At 37.0% G+C, this 22,158-nt stretch overlaps 2 protein-coding genes across 20 annotated transcripts in view; one reads left to right on the top strand and one right to left on the bottom strand.

Annotated features, from left to right (window-relative positions):
* FGL1 (fibrinogen like 1) overlaps window positions 1–16,899 on the bottom strand; it is a 37,631-nt gene extending 20,732 nt beyond the window's left edge. Inside the window, exons 1-3 of one of the 5 annotated variants that reach the window (XM_062575646.1) lie at window positions 13,883–14,585; window positions 13,187–13,300; window positions 596–671 (exon numbers count right to left, since the gene is read on the bottom strand). In XM_062575646.1, coding sequence (XP_062431630.1) covers window positions 596–661 — 66 coding nt within the window. In that variant the 5' untranslated portion in view covers window positions 662–671; window positions 13,187–13,300; window positions 13,883–14,585. Of the gene's footprint in view, window positions 1–595; window positions 672–6,375; window positions 6,579–13,186; window positions 13,301–13,882; window positions 14,586–16,882 lie in introns of those variants that run through there. The other 4 variants (XM_062575649.1, XM_062575648.1, XM_062575645.1 and 1 more) reach the window with 4 other exon arrangements.
* A 185-nt stretch (window positions 16,900–17,084) lies between these two features.
* Window positions 17,085–22,158, top strand: part of PCM1 (pericentriolar material 1) — a 43,795-nt gene continuing 38,721 nt past the window's right edge. For 10 of the 15 annotated variants that reach the window (XM_062575650.1, XM_062575657.1, XM_062575659.1 and 7 more), the window contains exons 1-3: window positions 17,086–17,325; window positions 21,016–21,134; window positions 21,782–22,027. In XM_062575650.1, coding sequence (XP_062431634.1) covers window positions 21,039–21,134; window positions 21,782–22,027 — 342 coding nt within the window. In that variant the 5' untranslated portion in view covers window positions 17,086–17,325; window positions 21,016–21,038. Of the gene's footprint in view, window positions 17,326–20,260; window positions 20,277–21,015; window positions 21,135–21,781; window positions 22,028–22,158 lie in introns of those variants that run through there. The other 5 variants (XM_062575665.1, XM_062575663.1, XM_062575664.1 and 2 more) reach the window with 4 other exon arrangements.

The raw sequence follows: 22,158 nt of genomic DNA on the forward strand, positions 1-22,158 counted from the left end.
TGTCAGTGTGGATTATAGTAAGATAACGAAATGTAAACAAGTGAGAACATGAAGCTGTGAGTCTTGTTTGAGAGAAAGAGGCAAACTGATGATGAAGCAAAGGCTGGAGACATTCTTCCTCCTGTGTGTGAATAACCAGAAATATTACTGTTGCAGCCACCAGGCTAGTTATACTTTAGGAATTCTTGGGTTTTGCTCAAGTATGGTGCTCAAACCTAAACGTGTTATTCTGAGTTATCATTAATACTGAATGATAGTATAATTACCTTACATGTCTTTTGTAAATATTCCTGGTAATGCATCCCATGATACCTTTTTTGCAAAGATATCCAATTGCCTCATATTTGACATCTGATCCACTGAGCTTTGATTACTTTCTTCAACACTATTGCCCAGTGAGTTCTTTCTTATCAGAAATTCATCTCCACTGGCCATCTCTTCATGCTTAGCAAATCTCCTCAGTTTTTCAGATTTATTCTGAACTCTAATCTTTTCCTTCAAAGAATCTGTAGTCCTATCAAGCTGTAAGCACTGTAAGCACAAGTATTAATATTTAGAAGAAACTCTATATACAGACTTAATTAGCAGAACTTACAGAGCTGCCAATGCCATCCATCAAGCTAGCTGCAAGGATAAAATCGATCAATATCAAAATCTTCATTCTTTAGAAACTGTAAAGTAGAGTAACAGATAAAATATTAGTTAAACATTAAGTTTTTACATCTGACATGTTCAAAATGTTATTTGAAAAAATCTACTTAACATATAGTTATGTCCCTATATATTGTAGATATAGTGTATATTAGGCTTTGTTACTATGTTTGATCAAGCAAAATTCCAAAATCCAGTAAAACCAAACTCTATTTTTATGGACTACTTCTCCATGAAGACTAGATTCTCCATGAGTTTTAGGACAGTCATTTGAAATCACAAAATCACACAATCTATTATAAAACCAAAATACTCTTTCAAAATGCTCTGAAAAGCAGAACAATATTCCTTGCGAGTCCTTAAAAGTTGGCAGAAAGCTTTCTGTTACATTCAAGTAATTAAAATCTGAGTTTGGATAGTTGTCCTTGAACTGAAGCAAGTACCTTATGACTTATGTGTGCCAGGAGAGCATGGATACAATCTTTTTTCTGTCATAGAGTAATTTTGGAAAAAGTGCTCAGCAGTTATTGCGTGACATTCAGCTTTTATTCTAATGGCAACAAGGATGACATCTGACTATAGCTGGCTGTGCATATTTTGTACTGTATGACCCACAGCATTCTAAATCTCTTTACCTTCAAGAAGCCAATTTCTTACTGACTAGTTAAACCACTGCAATCTATCAAATGAGGAATGTTTCCTTTTCTTATTTAAACTATTTTGATTTAGTGTACATATGCAAACTCCTGCTTAAACCAAAATATGTGTCCTCCCTGCTTTTTCTACTGATATAGAACTAAATCAGTTAATTACATGTTAAACCCAAATACATTTCTGGTTAGACAAAATATAGGACACACAAGGATTAATGATTTCATTTCAGAAAAGTAACCTTAGCATGTATTTATTAAATCATCACCTTTATGGAGAATTCCACTCAGTCTCTATAGAAATTAATAAAAATTTCCAGTGGAACAGAGAAGACTGCGCTTTTTACTGTATAAAGATAACAATGGTGGCTGTGTGAAGTATGTTCTTTAAGTTCTCGTAAAATCAGGCAAATCAAGGTTCATTGTCACCCTGTCTCTGAAAACTTCTTGCAAGAATAGAAATTGCAGTCCTGGCAAATTTCAGTTTTTCATCCCCTACCTATAAAACACTTAGGATGATTTTTAGAAGTACAACTATTCTATGCAAGAAAACAACAACTTCTATTTTTAGTTCTGAGTTTGATCACCAGAGGGATTTTTGCCAAATGGTAAGCAAAACATACAGCTCTTGGGAGGGCTGTGAGATGAAATGAAGTTTCTTTAAGCAGTCTTAAAACTTGTTTTGTTCTGTGGCTATGTTGTTTAACAGAGATTTCTGAAGTTATCTACAATATCTGGAAGTAAAATTTGTGTATATTCCAATCAATACCAAGCATCCAATTCTCTTGTGAAAAGTTTACAGATAAGTCATGTTGCCAAAACAAATACTTACGAAGTATAACCATTCGGGGTGGCAAGCAAAGCTAAAGAGGCAACCAAACCCACCTTGCAGAAATAGAAGATTCAGTGCAAAAAGTCAATGGAAGGGGAAATGAGCTGTCAGCAGAGACTGACTTTAGGAAGGCAGCTCTAAGATCCAGCTGCCCCGTAAGGCCAGGTGCATCCTGCAGTTGCATGAGGACCTGAAAAGCTCTTGTCACTCCCTGCCTATGAACAGCTCCTAGAATTTTTCTTCTCTCAACTCCCTGAAATTTGTACCCTGTGGTTCCTACATACTTGATTTTTGTTATATGTCCTAAATGATTAGGAAGATTCAATAGCTTTGCTTAGAGCTCCCACATACTTGATTTTTTTAAGTAGCTCTGATCAACCCTATTCGATGTCCAGAAGTCTCATATGTTTCTACAATGCACATGAAAAGCTACTGCAGAGTAAATGTGCAGTAAATGTGAAATAAAATTTACCCTTCCAGGAAGCATCAGGCTTTTGTGCACATTGGTACGTAGTACTGCCCAGAAGTTTCCAGGAAGAGTTATGAGACCCAAATCCATCTGTATGAATCTTTATTGTACCACATCTGGCACTGGATTGATACACATGATGTTGAGAGCTCTGTTTGGCCCCACTGACTCAGCTTACAGCTACCTGAAAAAGATTTTAAAGCAATTTGCACGTATGCAACATCTACCACTAACCTGCTAAGCACTAGAACAAGCTGGTATCTATTTCTAAGGATTCCAGAAGAATCCATTAAAAATTATTTTTACATATTTCTTGAGTAGAAAGTGTGACCTGAAAAATTTAGGCTAAGTTATTTCTATGCCATAAAACTTCTGAATCATGCCTGTAAGTTGTTCTTTACCTTAAGTGAATAGACACTATGTTATTTCAATTAGAAACTTTATTGTTCTTAAATGTGACAAGTTCTATTCTTGAAGTAGTGAAATCCTATATATTTCAGGTTTAAAAAAAAATGTATCTGCAAAAATTGCCTCACACTACATTTCAGGTTTTGAGTCATGATGAAAAATATGCATATTATAGTGGCAATTATGGCTGTTACAGCCACTACTATTTTGAAAGCAGCCGTTGCCACCTGTGGCAGTGACATTCTGTCTGTTGTGGGAAAAGAGTGACTGCAGAGTCATTAGTTATCTGGGCAGCCTGCAAATGACCTTTTCTCTCTGATAATCTCAGTCCCTACTCCATGCACGGCCTACGGGTGTTTTTCTAGGAGAGAAAAGACTGCATTTCTTTTATCAGAAGATCCACATTAAACCACTCTGCTTAATTTTGTGTTATTTTCATTCTAAAACACACTGTCCTCACTCTCATTAGTTTTAATATTTGTACAGTTCTGTCATGATTCTGCTAATTGTGAATGCTTGAATGCAGCCTCAGTCTTAAAGGACTGTACAGCTATAATGATTTTATTTTTTAAAGAGACTATCATCAGGTACATCTTACATAGTGTTAAGAATAGTTTGTGTTAATTAAAAAAAAAATAGAAGACTACCAGATACAATCAAGTCAGACCGTGTCTCTTACAGCATGTGTGAGCTATGGCAAGAAAGCTACAGAAAAGGAATGAAATGCTGAGGAGCGTAGAGTTGGTGCAGTTAATTTGGTTTGTCATCTTCAAATGGAGTCACCTTTTTATTCAAGGATGCCTCTGTCTAAAGCATATTCCTCTTAGAGGGAATTTCATGAGGGCTGCAATTGGAAGACAAGTTTGTCTATATCAGCTTTAGCATTGAACTCGGATATGTTCAGAGAACATGCTAAAATGTAGGAATACTCTCATAAATAAAGTTCTGAATGTGATCTTTTAAATACATCGCTCCAGATATGTTTAAGCTGACTATGATAATAAAAGAATTAAGGGAGTATTAGGAGGGAACAACAGAGAGCTCCATTTGACAGACTTATCGTTCAGAAAAAGAGGAGATGTTAAAATGGAGAGTACACACAGAAAACCTGCAGGGAGGGCCTCAAGTATGAACAAATGCCTGTGAGAGCCAAGTCTTTGTGCTGTTGTTCCAAAAAAAAGGGCAAAAAGCTGAAGATTAGGAAGATGCATGAAAACGCAAGCTGTGACAGGAAATGGCTGACATAACCATGTTTCCCTGCATCTATTCCTGCCCAGCAGAAAAAACAAGAAGGGCAGAAGACAGTGAGCAGCACTGACTCTGCAAAGGGCAGGACTCCAGCGAGCCCTTCTGGCACGTGAGTTCTCACAGGACAGCAAAAACTTGAGTGTTGTCATGTGGGAGCATGCTGAGATCAGTAGATTTAGTGACATCTGGTTAATAATATTAAATTGTAGTTGTGGCCAAAGCGTGACTGCTCGAACATAATTCTGCTAAAAGAGAACAAATAAAGGATTTGGAAGCCAATCTGTGTCCCTTCACAATTTTGCTGTGCAAAATGTCTAATCACCTATATCTCTGAGCAGGTTTCTCAGCAGGTATAAATTCCTGTAGCTTATCTGATCCCACAGTTCCAGTCACATGAGATTTGGCAATAGTTTTTTCACTGAGTAATCAAAACTAAGAGTGATTTAAAAGGTGGAAGATTTTCATATGATGGGATCAGGCCCCAAAGATGTTCAAAGTGCTTTACATACACTAACTAAATCAACAGAGTCAGTCTTGGAATTAATGCTGATAACCGATTCCTTAGTTTTCCATGTTTCTGCAGAAAGTTTCAAACAAATTTGTTTTAGTAACAGTTCTTTGAAGGCGTATATCCATCCTTTCTAATACGCAATATGTAAAGTTACAGCTCTGTTCAAGCAAAGCTCAAAATCTCAGTCTTGGAAGACTGCTTTGAAACTCATTTCTCCAACTGATTTCTCCACTTGTTTAAATATCTACCCTAGCTGTCCTATAGCTACTTAAAATGTATTATTCAGAATTGTACTTGCAGGGTAAAATAATTAAAAGTGAAGGGAGAGACTACAACTGCTGACAAACATTCACATGTACTGAAGTAAAAACATTCTTCATTCCAAAATTTTTCCCCCAGAATAAAAAATCTCTGTCCATGTCACGGATGAAAACAATCACGTAACTTAGCAAATATTTTTGTGTTGCTGATACTAGCAGATCCAAAGAGATAGTATGTGCTGACACACTTCCAAGACTTTTCTTGTAATACCAATGTTTGCCAATAAAGAAAGCAAGCTTGTACTGGGGATTTCTCTTCCCATAAAAATCTTAATCTCAGAAAATAGACTTATAGACTGATTATTGCACATCATTTTAAATTGATAAAACCAGTGTAGCATTTTTGAGTTGAAGGTATAAGCCCTTAACAGCTGAAAAAGAATTACCTTTTATTTTAGCAATATTGAGGTTTATGGGCAACTCTCATGACACTTGGAAACTTTATCCATATGAGGTTACTTATATACAATTTAAAGATTACACTTGGAATGTGTATTTGTATTGTTGTGCAGAAAAGATTTCTGCCATAACTACATAATTGAAATTCTAGAAATACACCTTTGAACACTTTTCTTTTGTATCCTGTTTGTGCCTGGGATTTCTTTACAGGCTGCTCAGATAATCCAGAGTTCAAATTTCTCCTTAATGTCATGTTTTTTCAGTCCTTCAATAACAAGCTACTAAACAGACTTGATGATATTAGAAAAACTCTATGCTATGACAATATTGAACTCTCAGCCTGTTTTCTTGTTCTTGAATTCTGGAGACAGCAAATCAGATGGAATTCAGATGTTGATTTCTGTTTGTATAGTGGCAATAAAAATTGCAGTGCTAATATATACAATAACAATAAAAGTTAGAGAATTTGTCTGCCAAAAGGCCAGCTAATGACTTGCATAGAATTTTTTTCCCTATTTGCTTTCTTAAAATTCAAACAAGTTTTAATGATCACACTCATGCACAAACTTTGTGTTGTTTTCATTAGATATTACATAAATCAACATCCAGTTTCCTCTTCTGAATAACAAACAGTCATTCAAGATTTGATCCACTTTTAGGCCTCAAGAGCAGCCTTGTTCATAAAGCCACACAGTATTACAGATTCCGAAAATACAGATTTGAGGTTTATTAACAGACAGCAGAATAGCTCGATCCTGCTTGAGCAACATTCATAGATCACAGCATAACACTGTACCAGTCCTGTGGGCTTCAAAACTGTTATACGTTGTTTTTAACCCAGTACTTTAGAAATTACCCCAAATTCCTTCTTCCTCCCTCATAGGTACCTTCAATGTTTACCTTTACCCTCTGGACAGAATTCAAAGTTGTTAAATCTTCTTAAGCTGATGCAAAGAATTCCAGAGCCCTTCCCAGACTGTGATTGTTTTTGCTATTAAATTCTGTAGTGTTGAGGCTTACATCTGCTATGAGTCAGTGGGCAGGAATGTTACTAAGGAGTTGTACTTATCAAGACTCGAAATTACAACATAAGAAGGAGAAGATGGTATTTCTTTGTCTAACACAGCACTTCTGAAACAAAAATAGACCAAAAATAATAAAGGATCATCCATTCTCTTTCACTGCCAAGACCCAAGAAATTGCCTTCAGCACAGCATTCAGCTATATACATCACTGCTTTCTTGAATCAGAGCCTAAATCTGTTAGGCTTCACATGTATACGGAAAACCTAATAGACTCAAACAATTTAGAAATGAAACACATTCACACAATACACTAGAAGTTACATATTAGAGCCAATAGAATAAGAAGAAAAATACAAAATAACAGATATAGTAGCATAGACAAAGCCAAAGGGAATAGGAAAAAAGAGCAAAGAATCCTGTTTGATGTAAGCCAGTACATTTTAGCTAAATTGGAAGGCACCCAAAAGCACATAATCTCAGTGATTTGGTTAGACAAATTTATTTTATATATAAGTTTTTTAGAGCCAGATTAATACACCAAAGAATTTTTTAAGTCTAATTTGTTTAGATTGTTTGCCCTCTTCCTATGTTGGCTTTTCAAACAGTTCAAAAATGAGTATGCTTGCAGGAATGCTTCTGAAAGAAGAGAACTCTAAGGAAATATTCAAAAAAAGCAATAAAAAGTTTTAAATACCACAAATACAAATATTCACACTGTTAACCCATTTTAAAGACAAACATTTGATGAACACTTCTTTGATTGATTTTTGGAGTCCTATTTGGAATCTTTTGCATGGCAGTCTTTCTTTATACTAATTACTTAAGACCAACTAGCTAACTTCAAAATTTTAATTTAAAATACTTAAAAATTACAATAATTTTCTCATGAGTCACCTACATCATGAATTATTCAAATGCATTTTCAACAAGTTATTTTTACAGAGAAATCTACTATGGTTGATGATGTTTATAAGGAAAGAGATACCTATTAATAGGATAACTCTTAACTTTATGCAGGTATAGTGTGACCCAGTAGGTGAAATCTGAATCTAGAAAGTAGGAAAAAGAACTAGCATTTTAAACTCAGATTAACTAACTGTTTAAACATCTTATTAAATGTTACAAGCAGATTTCCAATCAACTGATGTATTTAAAGGAAGATTAAATAGATAATCAAATAAATATTACTAAACGCAGAGCAAGAATTACAAAGTCAGAGGTCTGTGTTATTCAAGATGTCTATAGCTTATACATCATTACAATGATTTTGCAAGAATACACATCAAATATAAGATCTTCAAAGAGTATACAAATAGAAGCCACATAAGCACAAAAGGAAGAGAGAAAGGTCTTAAAGCACTTTCTCATACTATTGGATGCATTGAACACTGAAAACTGGCAAATTCCATAGACATCAATACAGCCAGCTAAAGACCGTAGAGAGACCACCTTGCTCATATTCACTACTCCTGAGAGTTTGCACAGAAGTGAAGCAAAATATGGCAAGGATCATTAATTACTCTCATCCCTTTTGACAAAACTATGTATAAAGAATAAAGTGCTGTTCCTCACTTCCACACTAAACCAAATACCTGTTTACAACTTTCCATAAACAAGGCAAGATCAGTCAATAGCATTAAATCCATCTTATATCTCCTGTGGATGTTTAAAAGAAACAATTAACAACAGAAAGCAATGATCTTTGTTCTCTTTGGCACTTTCAGCTGAGTGTCTCCTAGGATATTTTATCTGACAGACATTTAAAAACTTGGAAAAATTAGTAAACACAACTTAATGTGTTCGTAATATTATCTTTTAGGCAAAGAAAGTTGCAAGCACAAAAAAAAAAAGCTTTAATGGTACATTGAACTATCAGGAGTTTTTTCCTGATAAGCTGCAACGCAGGTATCAAGCATCATTTATAAAATGTGAAGCTTTATCTTTTCATGTGCGTATAATTCATGTCCAGGAAAATTTTAAATCATCTTCTACCACCATGTAGAAATACAGAAGGATCAAAGATTGTATAACGATGAAATGGTAAATCTATGCTTGCCAAAATGTACTTTCATTCCATCTGTTATGAATTAATTTGTTTACACACTTCTCTGCATTGTTTTAGTTTGTGGAATGCTAAGGATAAATAGAAAACATGTAAGGGACTCTATTCTTTTTTAGAATTGGCTGAAATCACATTTTAAAATATGTATTCATCACAAAGAATAATTAATCAGTCTTTCACATATGCTAAACAAGTAACAACAATAAAAAGACCATGTCTTTAAAAGGAAAATGTTGCTAGGTTTCATAACTTAGTCATCAAGTTTTTTTCCGAGTATGAAACCAGACAGAACAGAGATGTAATCAAAAATAAGCCAACCTCAGATTTATGCTTTCCTCATGTTGACCTAAAATCTCTGCATGTCCATGTTTTTAAAGGTATCTTCCTTTCCAAAATGATGTGTAGAATTTTATATAGACTGACTTAAAAACTACCTGGTATGTTTACAGGAAAATCTGGTTAAGTAGTTATCATAACTGACAATGTGCCAGTTACCAAAATAATATTGTATCTTCACATTGTAAGTGTATTCCACAAATAATTGCCTAAGAGATTCACAGACATATGCTATGGGTGTTTGCATAGCTGACTGACATGTTAAAAGACTTCCAACTTCACAGGGGAGACTACTGATGAAAGCAAGTACAACTCTGTCAGCTTGAGTGGAGATAGATTGTTCAACAACTCACTTTTACTGTATTTGCTTAAGAGATAGCCCACACACTCAAGAGAGTAAAGTGATCGAAAAATGACATGGAATTTAGCTGACAACCTGGACTACTGTAAAAAAATTCCTCCACTAAGTTTTTTAAAGTTAAATATAGTTAGTAATTTGAAGGCATACATAAGAAAGCAGAGTTTGTTGTACTTATTTCAGTGTTAATAGATTCTCAAAGCTCTCTCTCTCTAAAACCATTTGCCTTTCAGGATTTATTTGGAATAATCTATACCAGTTTAACAGGAGTTCAATTTAATTAAATGACTGCAAACCAGGTAAAGACCTGGTTTGTCTCCTTTATACATGAGGCTTGCACCGAAGTACTGAAATAGCTACAGAGCAAGATCAAGCCAAAGTAAAGTCTTGATGGTACAAATCAGCCTTAACGGTACAAATTCCTCCAGTTAATGAGATGTTGATGATGGACCTCCTCGATGCAATTCTGGTTATTCACAGGAAAGCACATGGTGTTTTGCTGAGCAAAAAGGAAATCAATAGCAGTATTATTGTTCACTGTTGCAATTTTCTACTTCCTCAGCACTGTACCCAAAGCTCTCTTACCATTTTCTCAGGGTTATTCTACAGATAATTTTCTGCCTCTCTGTAGGACTCTGCTTCTTTCATTACACTGGCACGCATAGTTCCATGAGGTAGTATCAGACTCAGGACATCATCTCAGACTTCAGGAAAGCTACTTTAGCCTACATGACCCAACACAGGCTCCAGGCCACTTTAGTTTACTTCTTTCAAGAAGATAGTGGCCATTATTGTTTCACTTGCTTATTCCATTAAGGAATGTAATTGGTCAGCTTTTTACACTTTCCATTAGATAATATGAGGGTGATTGTATTAATTGCTTTAATAAATGCTTTGAAATCTACTAATGAAAGAGCTAAGCAATCCATGCTATCAATTTGTTCCTTAAGAAGACTGTTGAGTCTTGTGGTTTTGGAACAGCAGTTCTGTCTTTTCTTCTTTGGGTTTTTCTTTAATATGATAAAATATTATTCAAATTACATCCCTTTCTATCAGTCTGCAGTAAAAAATAACAGTTTTTTGATCAACGGCCACTTATAGGGAAAATACTAATGCATAAACAATTCAGACTTTAAAATTTTATCTTCAATTTAGAGTAGGATTGAATATGTCCTGTTTAAATTACGAAAACAATTGAAAATAGTGAGAAAATGGATGACAGACAAATGACAAGAAACAACAATGCATTTGTTTGCCACTAAAAAAAGACCAACTCCTAACCTGTGCAAATATGGATTTCTTTGGCACTGTAATCATCCGTCAGCCAGTTATAATCATTAGATTGCATCACTCCACAAGCTGAGTGCAATGTAATAACAAAATTACCAGATACACTTATCAATCCTTAGCACATTTGCACCATTAAGTTCCATTTCTCTGTTTGCTTTTACATTGCTGTAACTCACTCTGTGCACTTGTTCATGCATTACAGCTAACAATTGCTCTCATGGAAATTATTAAGAGTATTTTATTTTTCAGTGTTAAGTAAGTTAGATTAATACGTGCCAATACTTTTCTCATTTTTGACAAATAAGAAAAAACAGAATATTTTAAAGTTCTTTCTTCTTTTAAGATGCTATCTTCAAAATTTGTGATAATGATTTACCGTAATCCTGTTGAAGGCAGTGGTAAGAAACAAACTGGATCAAGAATACAAAAGCACACCTGTAAACTTACAAAGACTTCACTTGCTACAAACCCATTGCACAGAATGACACAGAGTGGTTGTGGTCTATAACTGCAGCCTGTAAGCTAAATAATAATTCTTGTGCTCTCTAAAACCTGCATAATCACATAATGAACTCTAAATGTTAGGACAATAAATGTAATTCCCCGACAATGCCAAGTGACTAGCAGAAAAGGACTTCCTATTTATTCTGAAATGACAGAATGAATGAACATGATCCTTTTAACATATTGTTCGAAGATGTATTGCTCTAAGATACAGAGCTGTAACAATAAAATCCAGGCTTTAAATAATTCACTTTGTTTTTGTGTGGTATGCTAAGACCAAATATATAATTAAGAGGTATGATACAGAAACTGTAACAAACATTAATTAACATGGATGAAAATACCAGCAATTTCAATACTTACACACTGTTTTATCACATTCCAAATGTGGCATATCTCTCTTCCATTCATCCCCCAATTCTGATCAAAAATATAAAATGAGTAGTCCCATCTTTTGCAACACACACTAGCAAAGACAGTAATACTAACGCAGATGGAACAAATCATGGAAGTTTAAGACATAACAAATGTCTGTATCTGTACAGAACTCCTCTGTGGAAGATAGAAAAATGGTAGTCTGGGTGAAGGCCTAGAGTAATTTAGAATAATTTATAATAATATGTACCATTATTGATGTTTGTCTCCTATTCATTAACCCAAGACCATAACAAACATGAATTAAGCTCTGTTGTGCAGAAAAGCACACGGCAAAGGTAACTGATTTGTTCAAGATCCCATAGCCAGAGTCTAGAAGAAAACACAGTTCATAATCCTCTGCCTTACTTGCAGCAGCAGCTTACTTATCCTGCCTTCTCCTGACTGCCTCTATTTATGGAACTTCCTGTTGACCTCAGCTTTTCTTTAGTTTTTTTCCAAAAACATCCGTCTCATATTCTACTTTGCAAAAAATAAGTCATCTCTCTGTAAAGGTACACCAACTAGTCTCTCTTCCTAGATATATATAATTTTAGTATTGCTGTCCACCTCTACCACCCCTAACCAGTGACACAAATTAAATCACTCAGAATCAAATTTCTACTACTATCCTTTTGTCATTAGCAAAAACAGAATCACAAAAGTTATTTTATTAGAAATGTGACAGAAAGATTTAGATTATAAAATTATTCAAAACACTTCAAAATTATTGTAATTTAAATCCTTGAATAGTCATTGGATGTAGCAGGTCATCATACTTTAACTGAAAGTACACGTACATTTGTAAGATCTACTTCAGAAAAACAAACATGTGCCTCAAAATCAGAACCTGTGTTATCATGCTTTGTCTACTGCTGGTTACACCTAAAATCTCTTTCTGAAAAATGTAACTGACAAACTAATTTTGCAAATACCTGATGTTTGAGTTCTTTGACAATTCTGGCAAGTAAGATATGAATAAAAGATGGGAATGTTAAGTCAAACAACATGTAAAATTTCATCTGATGCTTTATTTCTAAAAAGTGAATTTTAGTGAGCTGTTTGCATAGTACTATTTAGACTTTGTGTTTCATCAGTATAAATACAATGGATTCAATGCAGCACCTTTTATTGCCAGAGGATGAAATGCAGTATCACATCATAAAATTAATTAACTGTGTTGCTAAAGGATTAATCATAACATCTTTTGCTACAGAAAATCAACACATACTAGGTTGTGACCATAAGGTCACGTAATCATTAGGAAAGTTCTATTCTTCTGGATCAGATGTTGACTATTGGAGTCTATAGTGCATATAAAATGATCTACAATTTCACCAGATTGCTTCAATTTTAAAAGCATGAACACATATGGAAAAAAATAGGTGAATTTCAAAAAATTCACTGTAATTTTTATGTGCTAACTATTCTAATGCTTATGTTTTAAACAAAATCAAAGCCATAATGTGAATAAAAACCATTATTATGATTGTGCAGAAATGATTGCTATCAGGTATTTTTTTTCATTTTCCAATCACTGGAGAAAAAAGTGCAAAGTACCTACAACCCCTTCCTCTTAGGATGGAATCTCAAATGGTGGCACAATATCTTTCATTCTCCAGATTCATAGTCAAGGATAACAAAAAAATAAAATAATTTATTTACTTGTAAAATTGAAAAAAAAATAATTAAATGCTGATTCTACTCACTTTTCTGACGAATCTGCAAATATGCTTGTTTAACTCAAATCTGTCATTTCAGAAGAACTAAAGTATTTTGTTTTTTCTTGGAAACAAAAGCAATAAACTGAAGATGTTACTGGACTGGAAAGAAAAAAAAAGATCAGATAGCTAAGAGTACAGTGTATCAAACACAATGTTGAACTAAGCAACAAACAAGCAGAGACATCCAGATTAAGCACTACTTTTCTAGGTTGTTTGTGAAACTGGATCTGAAGTTAAGAATGAAGTAGTACTTGTGACCTCATTAACTTTTTTGCTGTAGAGGCGTCCTTTAAAATGGTTTTCAAAATAGGCTCTAATGGATCCTGACTTAGAAGGGGACAATGAGAATATTACGGGCATAGGGAGACATAGAACTTTTAAGCAGAACAATAGTGGAGCTCCCAATGTTTCGATTTTGTGAAATGAATATGTTTAATAAACCCAGACTGCCTATGCCTCAGAGTTGAGGGGAATTTTGTTTCCTGATTATTCTAAATTATTCTAAATACCTCATGGAGAATTTCCTTCCTACATCCACCCCATCATTTTTCACTACTAAAGGGTTTGATACGAGCCACTACTTTTTTACCAGAATGTACAATACTTGGAGCGTGTTTAACAGCAAATATTACATATAGATGACAACAGCAGTATCAAGAGGATTACTTTCCCCACACTTACAGACTTAGGAAAGCTTTCCAGCTGGGATCACGGCAATTTCTCAGCAGAGATTCAGACACTCTTCCAGTGTATGACCAGGTTAGCTAACACCTATCTTCCATTTACTCTTCTTTCTTTCATTGCTAAAGATGGCTATTATGTTTGAGGGGATTACCAAGAATTGCTTTCTTCTTCACTGTAGTAAATTGGCTGAGGCTTGACTAGCTTAATGCTTGACTTTGGGATTTTAAATACCTATGCCTCAGCACTACACATGTAATTTATTATTAGACCAAACAGGGCTAGGTAGACAAACACACAAATCAACTCAAAGTTCTTTGCTACTGCCTTCAGAGGAAGACATCTTTTCAATCTAATGTTATGACAAGGAAGAAAATCTAGCTTTAACATTGTAGCCTAACAGGCACTTTGTAGCCATATTTTGGTAGACTAATCATTTTTGGCCAGTTTAATTTTTTCAGCAAAAACCTACTTGAGTGTGACTAAAAAAAAAAAAAAAAAAAAAAAAAAAGAACAATGATTATTTGAACTGTATGCCCTGTTTATCACTGCCTTTGTTTCAGGACCTTTAAACTATCACTCTCTTGAACTCCTCCTTTGCCTCTTCAATCTCAGTTAAACTCTTATCCCTTATTTGTTATTGTCCATAGTCCTCATGCGCTGGTATTTTGCTTGCTTTCTTTCACTTCCCTTTTATTATTCCCTAGAATAATAAAATAAAATTCTTGATTAACAGATGTACAAAGAAAAATTATGACATGCCTCTGACATAGCTTTCAATCCTAATTAAATTTGGCTGTCTCAAAGGTAATCCATTCAGTTTCTGTGAGTGTGCATTCATTAGCATGTCTGCTGATGGTAGCACTTATAACAGAGACCTTTGAAGTAGGAATTATCCAACAAAATATTGACAAAGACCAAATCTTGGTCAATAGTTACTGAGAGTATAGAGGCTCCTTAGTGTTGATCTAGGAATTCTCCCAAAAATATATGTTTATTGACAAGGCATTCTTTAACCCATATTTGGTCTGGTTCACAGAGTCATTCCAAAATTCTGATCTATGTAATAGCAGAGAACCACATTCAGGAAAATAATGCTTTTTGCAGTGCACTCTAAGGTTCTTTCATGCTTATTTTACCCCTGTGTAGTTCCCAACCCCACAACAAAAAAACACCTTAGAGGAGCTAGTAGTAGTTATTTTCTTTGAAGCACTTTTTTTTGTTTTGTTTTTTAAAAATACATTTGCAGCCAAATACAGATGAGATAGAAAAATGAAAAAAAAAAATCATCCTGCAAATGGGTTTAGCTCAGTTGGTTAGAGCATGGTGCTGCTAATGCCAAGGTCATGGGTTCAATCCCCGTATGGGCTATGCTGAGGGCTGGACTACATGATCTCCAGAGGTCCCTTCCAGCCTTACCATTCTATGATTCTATGAAATGTTAAGCAAGAATCAGAATAACAATGCTTCAAACTACTAGGAGAGAGTTACTGCCAGTATATGACACCCTGTGGTAAAGAAGAGAAAATACACAACTATGACACATAAGAGAATACAGTTAAAAAATTGCTCCTAAGACATTATACTGAAATCTATTTAATTTATTGCTTTTCCTTAACAGTGTTCCAAATTTTCATGTACAAAAAATCTTTTTTTTGCAAGAAATGATTTTTTAAGAATAAACTGCAATAGCAACAACAAAGTAATTGTACTGAGGCATTACTTTTCTTAAATTCTGCCTCCCTCTGCTGTGTAGTGGGAGGTACGGCACTATGATAATATGAAGCATCTTGCCAACAGCAGCATTGCAAATACACTGCTGGATATGCAGACATAGTATCTGAGGCCATAGTATTTGAGGCCAAGAGAAAAAGACATTACTTAAAAGGATCATTTAAAAAAGTCTAATAAATTAACTATTAGCTGCAGAATTGTAACACAGATGAGTAATATCTATTCATTACATACTGAATTTCCATACAGATTCTTGCAGATTCTTTTCAAAATGGTTTCAGTTATGGAAATACACTCACGTAGCCCACAGTGGGCTTGTTTTCTGAACAATTTTGACTCTCCCTCTCCTCAAATACAGATGGATGAATGCATCATTCGAAATGACTCACAACATTTATTTTTTTGCTAGAGCAAATTAAATGGGTATCGATAATAGCGTGGAGGGTTCAAACTATATTTTTATGTAGGATCAGCAGAACATACCCAACCCAGGATGAACATATGAAAATACCAAAAGCTTCTGCCTCAGCTCAGTGTAATATAAATCCTGAAAATGTTAGCTTGTTTCTGTTGTTCTGACAATGAGATCCCCTAATGAATGAAATATAAGTGAAACAACCTTAATTAGAAAAGAAATGGAGAGCCATGAGTATATATACATATACTAGCCATCTGATATACATCATATACAGTCTAGTCATCTGAGCACTAATAGAAAGACCTTCCGCTCTAAGCTACAAGGTTATCGGTCTGAACAAGTGGGTGACCAGCATGTAACAATAAATCACCCACAAATACTACCCACAGATAAGAAACAACTATGTTTTAAAATGTCTGATCTTTTTCATAGGAAAAAAAATTTTAAAAAGTCTAGATTCCTAAGCTCCAAGCCCTGAAGCGAGTAGCTAAGCACAAACAGTGCCAGGAAAAAAAAAAAAAAAAAAAAAAAGCAGAGAAACTGCCCGAACAGACCCAAGGGATCCTGTATCTTCAGCTGCGACCAGGAGATAAAATAACCGCAGGCAGAAACGAAACTCTGCCAGCAGCTAGTGCTCTAAATAAAGACGGGCTCTGATCCCCATCCGCCGTTCGGGGCTCTGACCTCACGTCTTTACCAGCATTTCAGCCAGGTGTAAAGCCCTTCGCAGAGTCCATCAGTGTAGACCGCCTCCCGCCTCCCGCCTCCCGCCTCCCGCCTCCCGCCTCCCGCCTCCCGCCTCCCGCCTCCCGCCTCACTTCGCCCGCGCCCGCCGCAACTCACTACACCTCCAGGATCCCAGCATGCACCGCTCCCACGCAGAAAGGGGGAGCGGTGCATGCTGGGATTTGGAGTCTCGGCTGCCCTCGGGGTCTGCGGCGGCGCGCGGAGTTCCCGCTCCGCGGCGCCGCCACGCTGAGGCACGCTGAGGCGCGCAGAAGCGCGGGAAGAGCCCGGGCCCCCGCCCTGCCGTCACGTGGCCCCGCGCGGACGGCGCCTGCGCGGCGCGGAAGGGCATTGCGGGCGGAGGTTACTAGGTTACGGTGTGTATCCGTCCGCCGCGGCCCGCCTCCCGCAGCCCCGGCCGGAGTGGCAGCCAAGATGGCGGCGGTGGCGGCCGTTGCGGCGGGGTGGTGAGTCCCGGCGCTGCTCCGCGGAGCCAGGCCGCCGCCGGGAGGCGAAGCGCTCGGCCGGGCGGCCCGCGCCCCGCGGGCGGAGAAGGCAGGCCCGGGTGAGCGCCCGCGGCTCGCGGGCACAGCCGCGCCCGCTTCCCCTCCCCGCGCCCGCGGGCTGCTCCCGCTGCCCGCGCCGAGGGGCGGCCGCGGCCTTTGCGCCCCGCGCTGGGCGGGGGTGGGGGGCGAGGGCGGCCCGGCGGGCCGGGCGGGAGGAGCCGGCGGGCCGGGCAGGCCGCCCCGTCCGCCGCGGGCCCGTGCGTGCGCGTGCGCGCGCTCCCGCTCCCCGAGGCGACGCCGCCGGCGGGGCAGCGGCAACCGCCGCGCTCCTGCCCGAGGCGCTCGGAGCCGGGGCCGGCCCGGGGGCCTGCGCGGCGCCGCTCTCCGGGCCGCCGCTGCGGGGCGGCCCGCTCTGGGCGCGTCCGGGTTTGCCGTTCTCCGTGCGCCTTGCTTGCATGAGGCTGTGGGTGCGCAGCGCGGGAACAGCGGACGCCTTCTCCGTTGCCTTGTCTCGCTTGTTTATACTGGGTGGTCTGCAGTGCTGTGTCGGGGTTTAGTGAGTTGCTCCTTGATGAATGCTAGTGAGGAGGGCATTCCTAAGAAGCTGGAATCTAAAGAACTGTTTCATCCCACCTTCAGTGTCTGTGGCTGCTTCGTGGCTTTTTTACAGCCTCGTGTTTTCCACTTAGCCTTTCCTTTGCAAAAGTTTTTGTGTGCACTGTGTGCAAACTTGAGCGCTTTTTAGAGTTTTTACAGTTCGGATGAACGCTTTAGGAAAAATAAATGTCAAAAACATAGCTCCACTATTAAAAAAGCCTTCTAAAATGTATACATGTCTTTGATTTGTTAGCGTGTTTTCTATTTGTGTTTCTCAGTAATTTGTGTGTTGCTGTTGTGTGCACGAATGTATGTGACTATAATCTTACATATGTTCTGACTTTAATCTTCTGTGTTATTTTAGGTTATAATTACAATAGTAAATATTCTTAGAAAGTTTTTCAAGTTTTGTGTGAATTTTTTAAGGCAGAGTGCTCATACAGAAATGCAAAGCTTTCAGGTGCTCTGATGTGTAAGATGCTGAGATTGCTGATGCGTTGGCGGAAGCAAAACCAGAACAATTGGAGAATACCAAAGCTTTTGTAATAGGATTTCTTCTGAAAATAACTGGTAAAATGAAACGTAAGAAAAGATACAAATCAGCTAAGTGGAGGAGAGTGAAAAACTTGCACTGTTCCTTGTAGAATTTCATCTGTAAGGAAGAAGCTGACTGTGGACCTTTTAATTTTTTTAAGCTGATTTGAAGAGATAAAATATCAACGTAGATTTGTGATCCTAATCTTATATGAATATAAATCATTTGAAACTATTAAAGATTGCAGTGTGAATGTTTAGAGACTCACTATGTGAGGAGGACTTGTTTCTGTTAGAATAGCTCTTTTAAGATCCATTTGCAGGAAGTAATAAGAATATTGGTATCTTTTGAGCTGTGTTTGGTGGGATACATTGGCATATGCCTAGTGTCTTTGTTTTAGAATATTACTGCGAATAATACATCTGTACGGGTAAACTTACTTCAGAGTTAATCAGAGACTCCTGCAGCAAAGATGATTGAAGATAACTGTTAACATTTATTTAATTTAAAACTTGCACCAAAGCTATTTGTATCACAGAGGCAATGATAAGTATTGCCCCTTTGGTTTTTGTTAGAGGAAGGCAGAAAAAACCCACATTTTCTCACAGTTTTAGTAGAATTATGTAACACAGTGATGGAGGAAACAGCTTACTGAGGTTGACTGTAAACCCAGATGGTCTTTAATCTTGTCAAGATGAACTCATTATGCTTAGTGGCATAGGTCAGGATGGCATGCCAGTTGAAATATTGTATCTTGCACATCTGCACAGTGGAGCAGTTTATCTGTAACTGTAGAAAATATTCATAGCTGCTTTCTAAAATAAGCTAAGTTAGCATTTACGCATTTATTTTAAAAGTTTGTGGAATTTACTTTGAGTTGGTAGAAGAGCTCCGTGAATCTTTCACAGGATGCTTGTACTTGCACATGAAAACAGAATATGAAGGGACCTAATGTTATGTGGATTTTATGTTTGTTTTATTCTCTAAACCAATTTGACAGTTCACTTAAGTGAAAATTGCACAAAAGGTGCATTTTTTACAGTTACTCTAAGCCAGTCTATGTGAATATTGCTACCCCTTCTGATTACGCGACTTTTATTCACCTTCCTTGAACCTACAGTGGTGCTTATGCAGTTGGACAGATAGCTAGATCAAGATGATCCATCTGAAAACTCATCTGACTTTTTTTTTTTTTTAATTTTGTTTTCATTTGGCTAAGCTGGGTTGTTTGATAGTACCCTCTGATTGCATGACCTGGTGAACTTTTGTGCTGGAACAAAGAAGGCTGGGAATGTACATGCAAGAACAGTAGGACATAGGTCTGCCTATTCCTGAAGTAGTAGGCGCTTTAGTACACCTATGTTGTGATTCTGACTGTTAGAGTAGTTCAGCTCCTGCACCTAATTCTGCTGACGTGAGTTAGATCCATGCCAAATGTAGACATGATTACAGTGGAATCAGCATACCTAGTGGATCTCAGTTCCTTAATGCTATAGTAATAGATTGTGTTTGCATAAAAATACTGTTTAGTACAAGAGTACCTGCTGAATGAGCTGTGTTGTGTGACTTTGGTGAAATACCGTATTCCTAAACAAGACAGTTGAATTATAGTTCATCCTTAAAACTTATTTTGGGCTTTCCTGCCCCTCCCCAACGGAACAGATTATAAAAATACTTCTTAGATGTAAGTAAAACTTTTTAAGTTTTAGGTCATCTCTTCACCTGCACTGTGTGAAATCTTGGTGCGGAAGTTGATAGCACACAAGTTGCAATGAAGTGTTTAGAAAGAAATGGTTAGACCTGTCTCCTTTTTGTTTTTTCAGATAAAGATAAAACTAGGATCATGTCTTAACATCGCATCTAAAGCTACGTGGAAAAGTAATTCTCTGCAAGACTGTTCTTCTATGTCTGTAACAGAACTTTGTAGCTGTTAAAAGGAACAAGTTTAAAGCTTTGTACAGTGGAGCTGTGCCAGCAGCATTTAGGCTTGTTTTTTATTGCAGTCTAATTGTATGTACAGTTAGGTGTCTATATGTAAATATAAATGTATGTACAACTGTACATTATTGTTATGTGTGTACAGTTACGTACATTATTGAACAAGCTACTTTTACTGCTCTAAAGGAATGCTTATTTCTGACTTTCTAGCTTTAACAACTTTCTTAATGGTATCTATGTCAAAACTAGAAGTAAAAGTAAAAACTTCTAAACTATAGGTTATTTTCACAGTATACCATTCTGTGGAGCACGGAGTAGCAAAGCTACAGATATACCAAACGCTTTTCCTTTATTTTTGCTAGAAATTAGCATGGCATTCTTGCATATTTTAACTTATAGTAAAAAAAGTAAGCAAAAATCCTCTTATTACTGTCTGTTTTTCCTGTATTGTATCAGCAAGTATCCCTTTTGGTGCTCTGTAGTTATCATCTTAATACTGAAAAAAAAAAAAGTAGTAGTATCTGTTCTTACTGATATGCTTGGGGTTTAGTTTCCTAAAACAGCCTTGTGGTTCTATTTCATAAGGAATATCAGAATATGTTGTTGTTATCTCAGATTAGAGATCTTGTAAGTAAGTTGATTTTAATACAACATGTATTTTTTGAACTGTTCCTTTTAGATTCCTTTTATTGACTGCTTGTCATGGCTACAGGAGGTTGTCCCTTTGAAGAAGGCATGAATGATCAGGACTTGCCTAGCTGGAGCAATGAGAGCCTTGATGATCGACTGAACAACACGGTATAGTTCATCTTAGCTTTGAGTTACCACATATTCTGTAGATGAGAACTGACACATGGTTTATGTTAGTTGTAGGCAATAGCGCAAGGATCTGAACCTTGTCAGTACAGCTTTCCATGGTAGTGTCCAAAACCCCAATAAAATAGTTAAGAGAAGTAGAGGTAAACAAGCAACATGTATAACTCAGAGGTGATGAAGTCTGCAGATGTATTTATGGGGAAGTATTTTGAGATGAATTAAGGTAGATACAGAGGTGCTATAGGTTTCATAGAAATGAGAAGAAAATTATTTAAAATTAACTTTGTATTTTAAAAGTTATGAACTGTGTAAGAGTCTTCTGCAAGGAAAATACAGTTTTAGTTTCATTTGAAATTAATGAAATGCATCATAAGATAAAATGGATTAAATATTTCCTAACTATCTAATTTTACTATTGGCAGTGGAGAAAATGGTATTCCATAGTGTAACATTTGCTCTAGACAACTTTAATTGTTCCGGCTTATGTGTTGGTATCTCTTTACTTACAAAATGGAAATAAATTCTCTTTCATTGAATTGAAACTTTTTTTAATCTGTATGACAAAACATTTGTTAACAGATGTGATTCGTATTTTTTTTTTCTTTTCCTTCACTCTCCTTCTACATAAGGATTGGGGAAGTCAACAGAAGAAAGCAAACAAACCTTCAGAAAAAAATAAGAAAAAACTTGGTGGTGAAGCTGAAACGAGGCTTACTAATGATATATCTCCAGAGTCCTCACCTGGAATGGGACGACGAAAGACCAGGACTCCTCATAGTTTTCCTCACACTAGATATATGACCCAGATGTCTGTTCCAGAGCAGGCTGAACTAGAAAGGCTTAAACAAAGAATAAACTTCAGTGATCTGGATCAGGTTTGTGTGATTTCTAGCTCACATTATAAATGTGGTTGTCTCTCAATAATTTGACAGATCACTAAAGAAAGCTTAAGGTATTAAGAGAAAAAGCCTAAAAGCACGATGGGAACCAAATCACAGTTTTGGTT

This window comes from Rhea pennata, chromosome 4 (genome assembly GCF_028389875.1).
Source record: "Rhea pennata isolate bPtePen1 chromosome 4, bPtePen1.pri, whole genome shotgun sequence".
Lineage (NCBI taxonomy): Eukaryota > Metazoa > Chordata > Aves > Rheiformes > Rheidae > Rhea > Rhea pennata.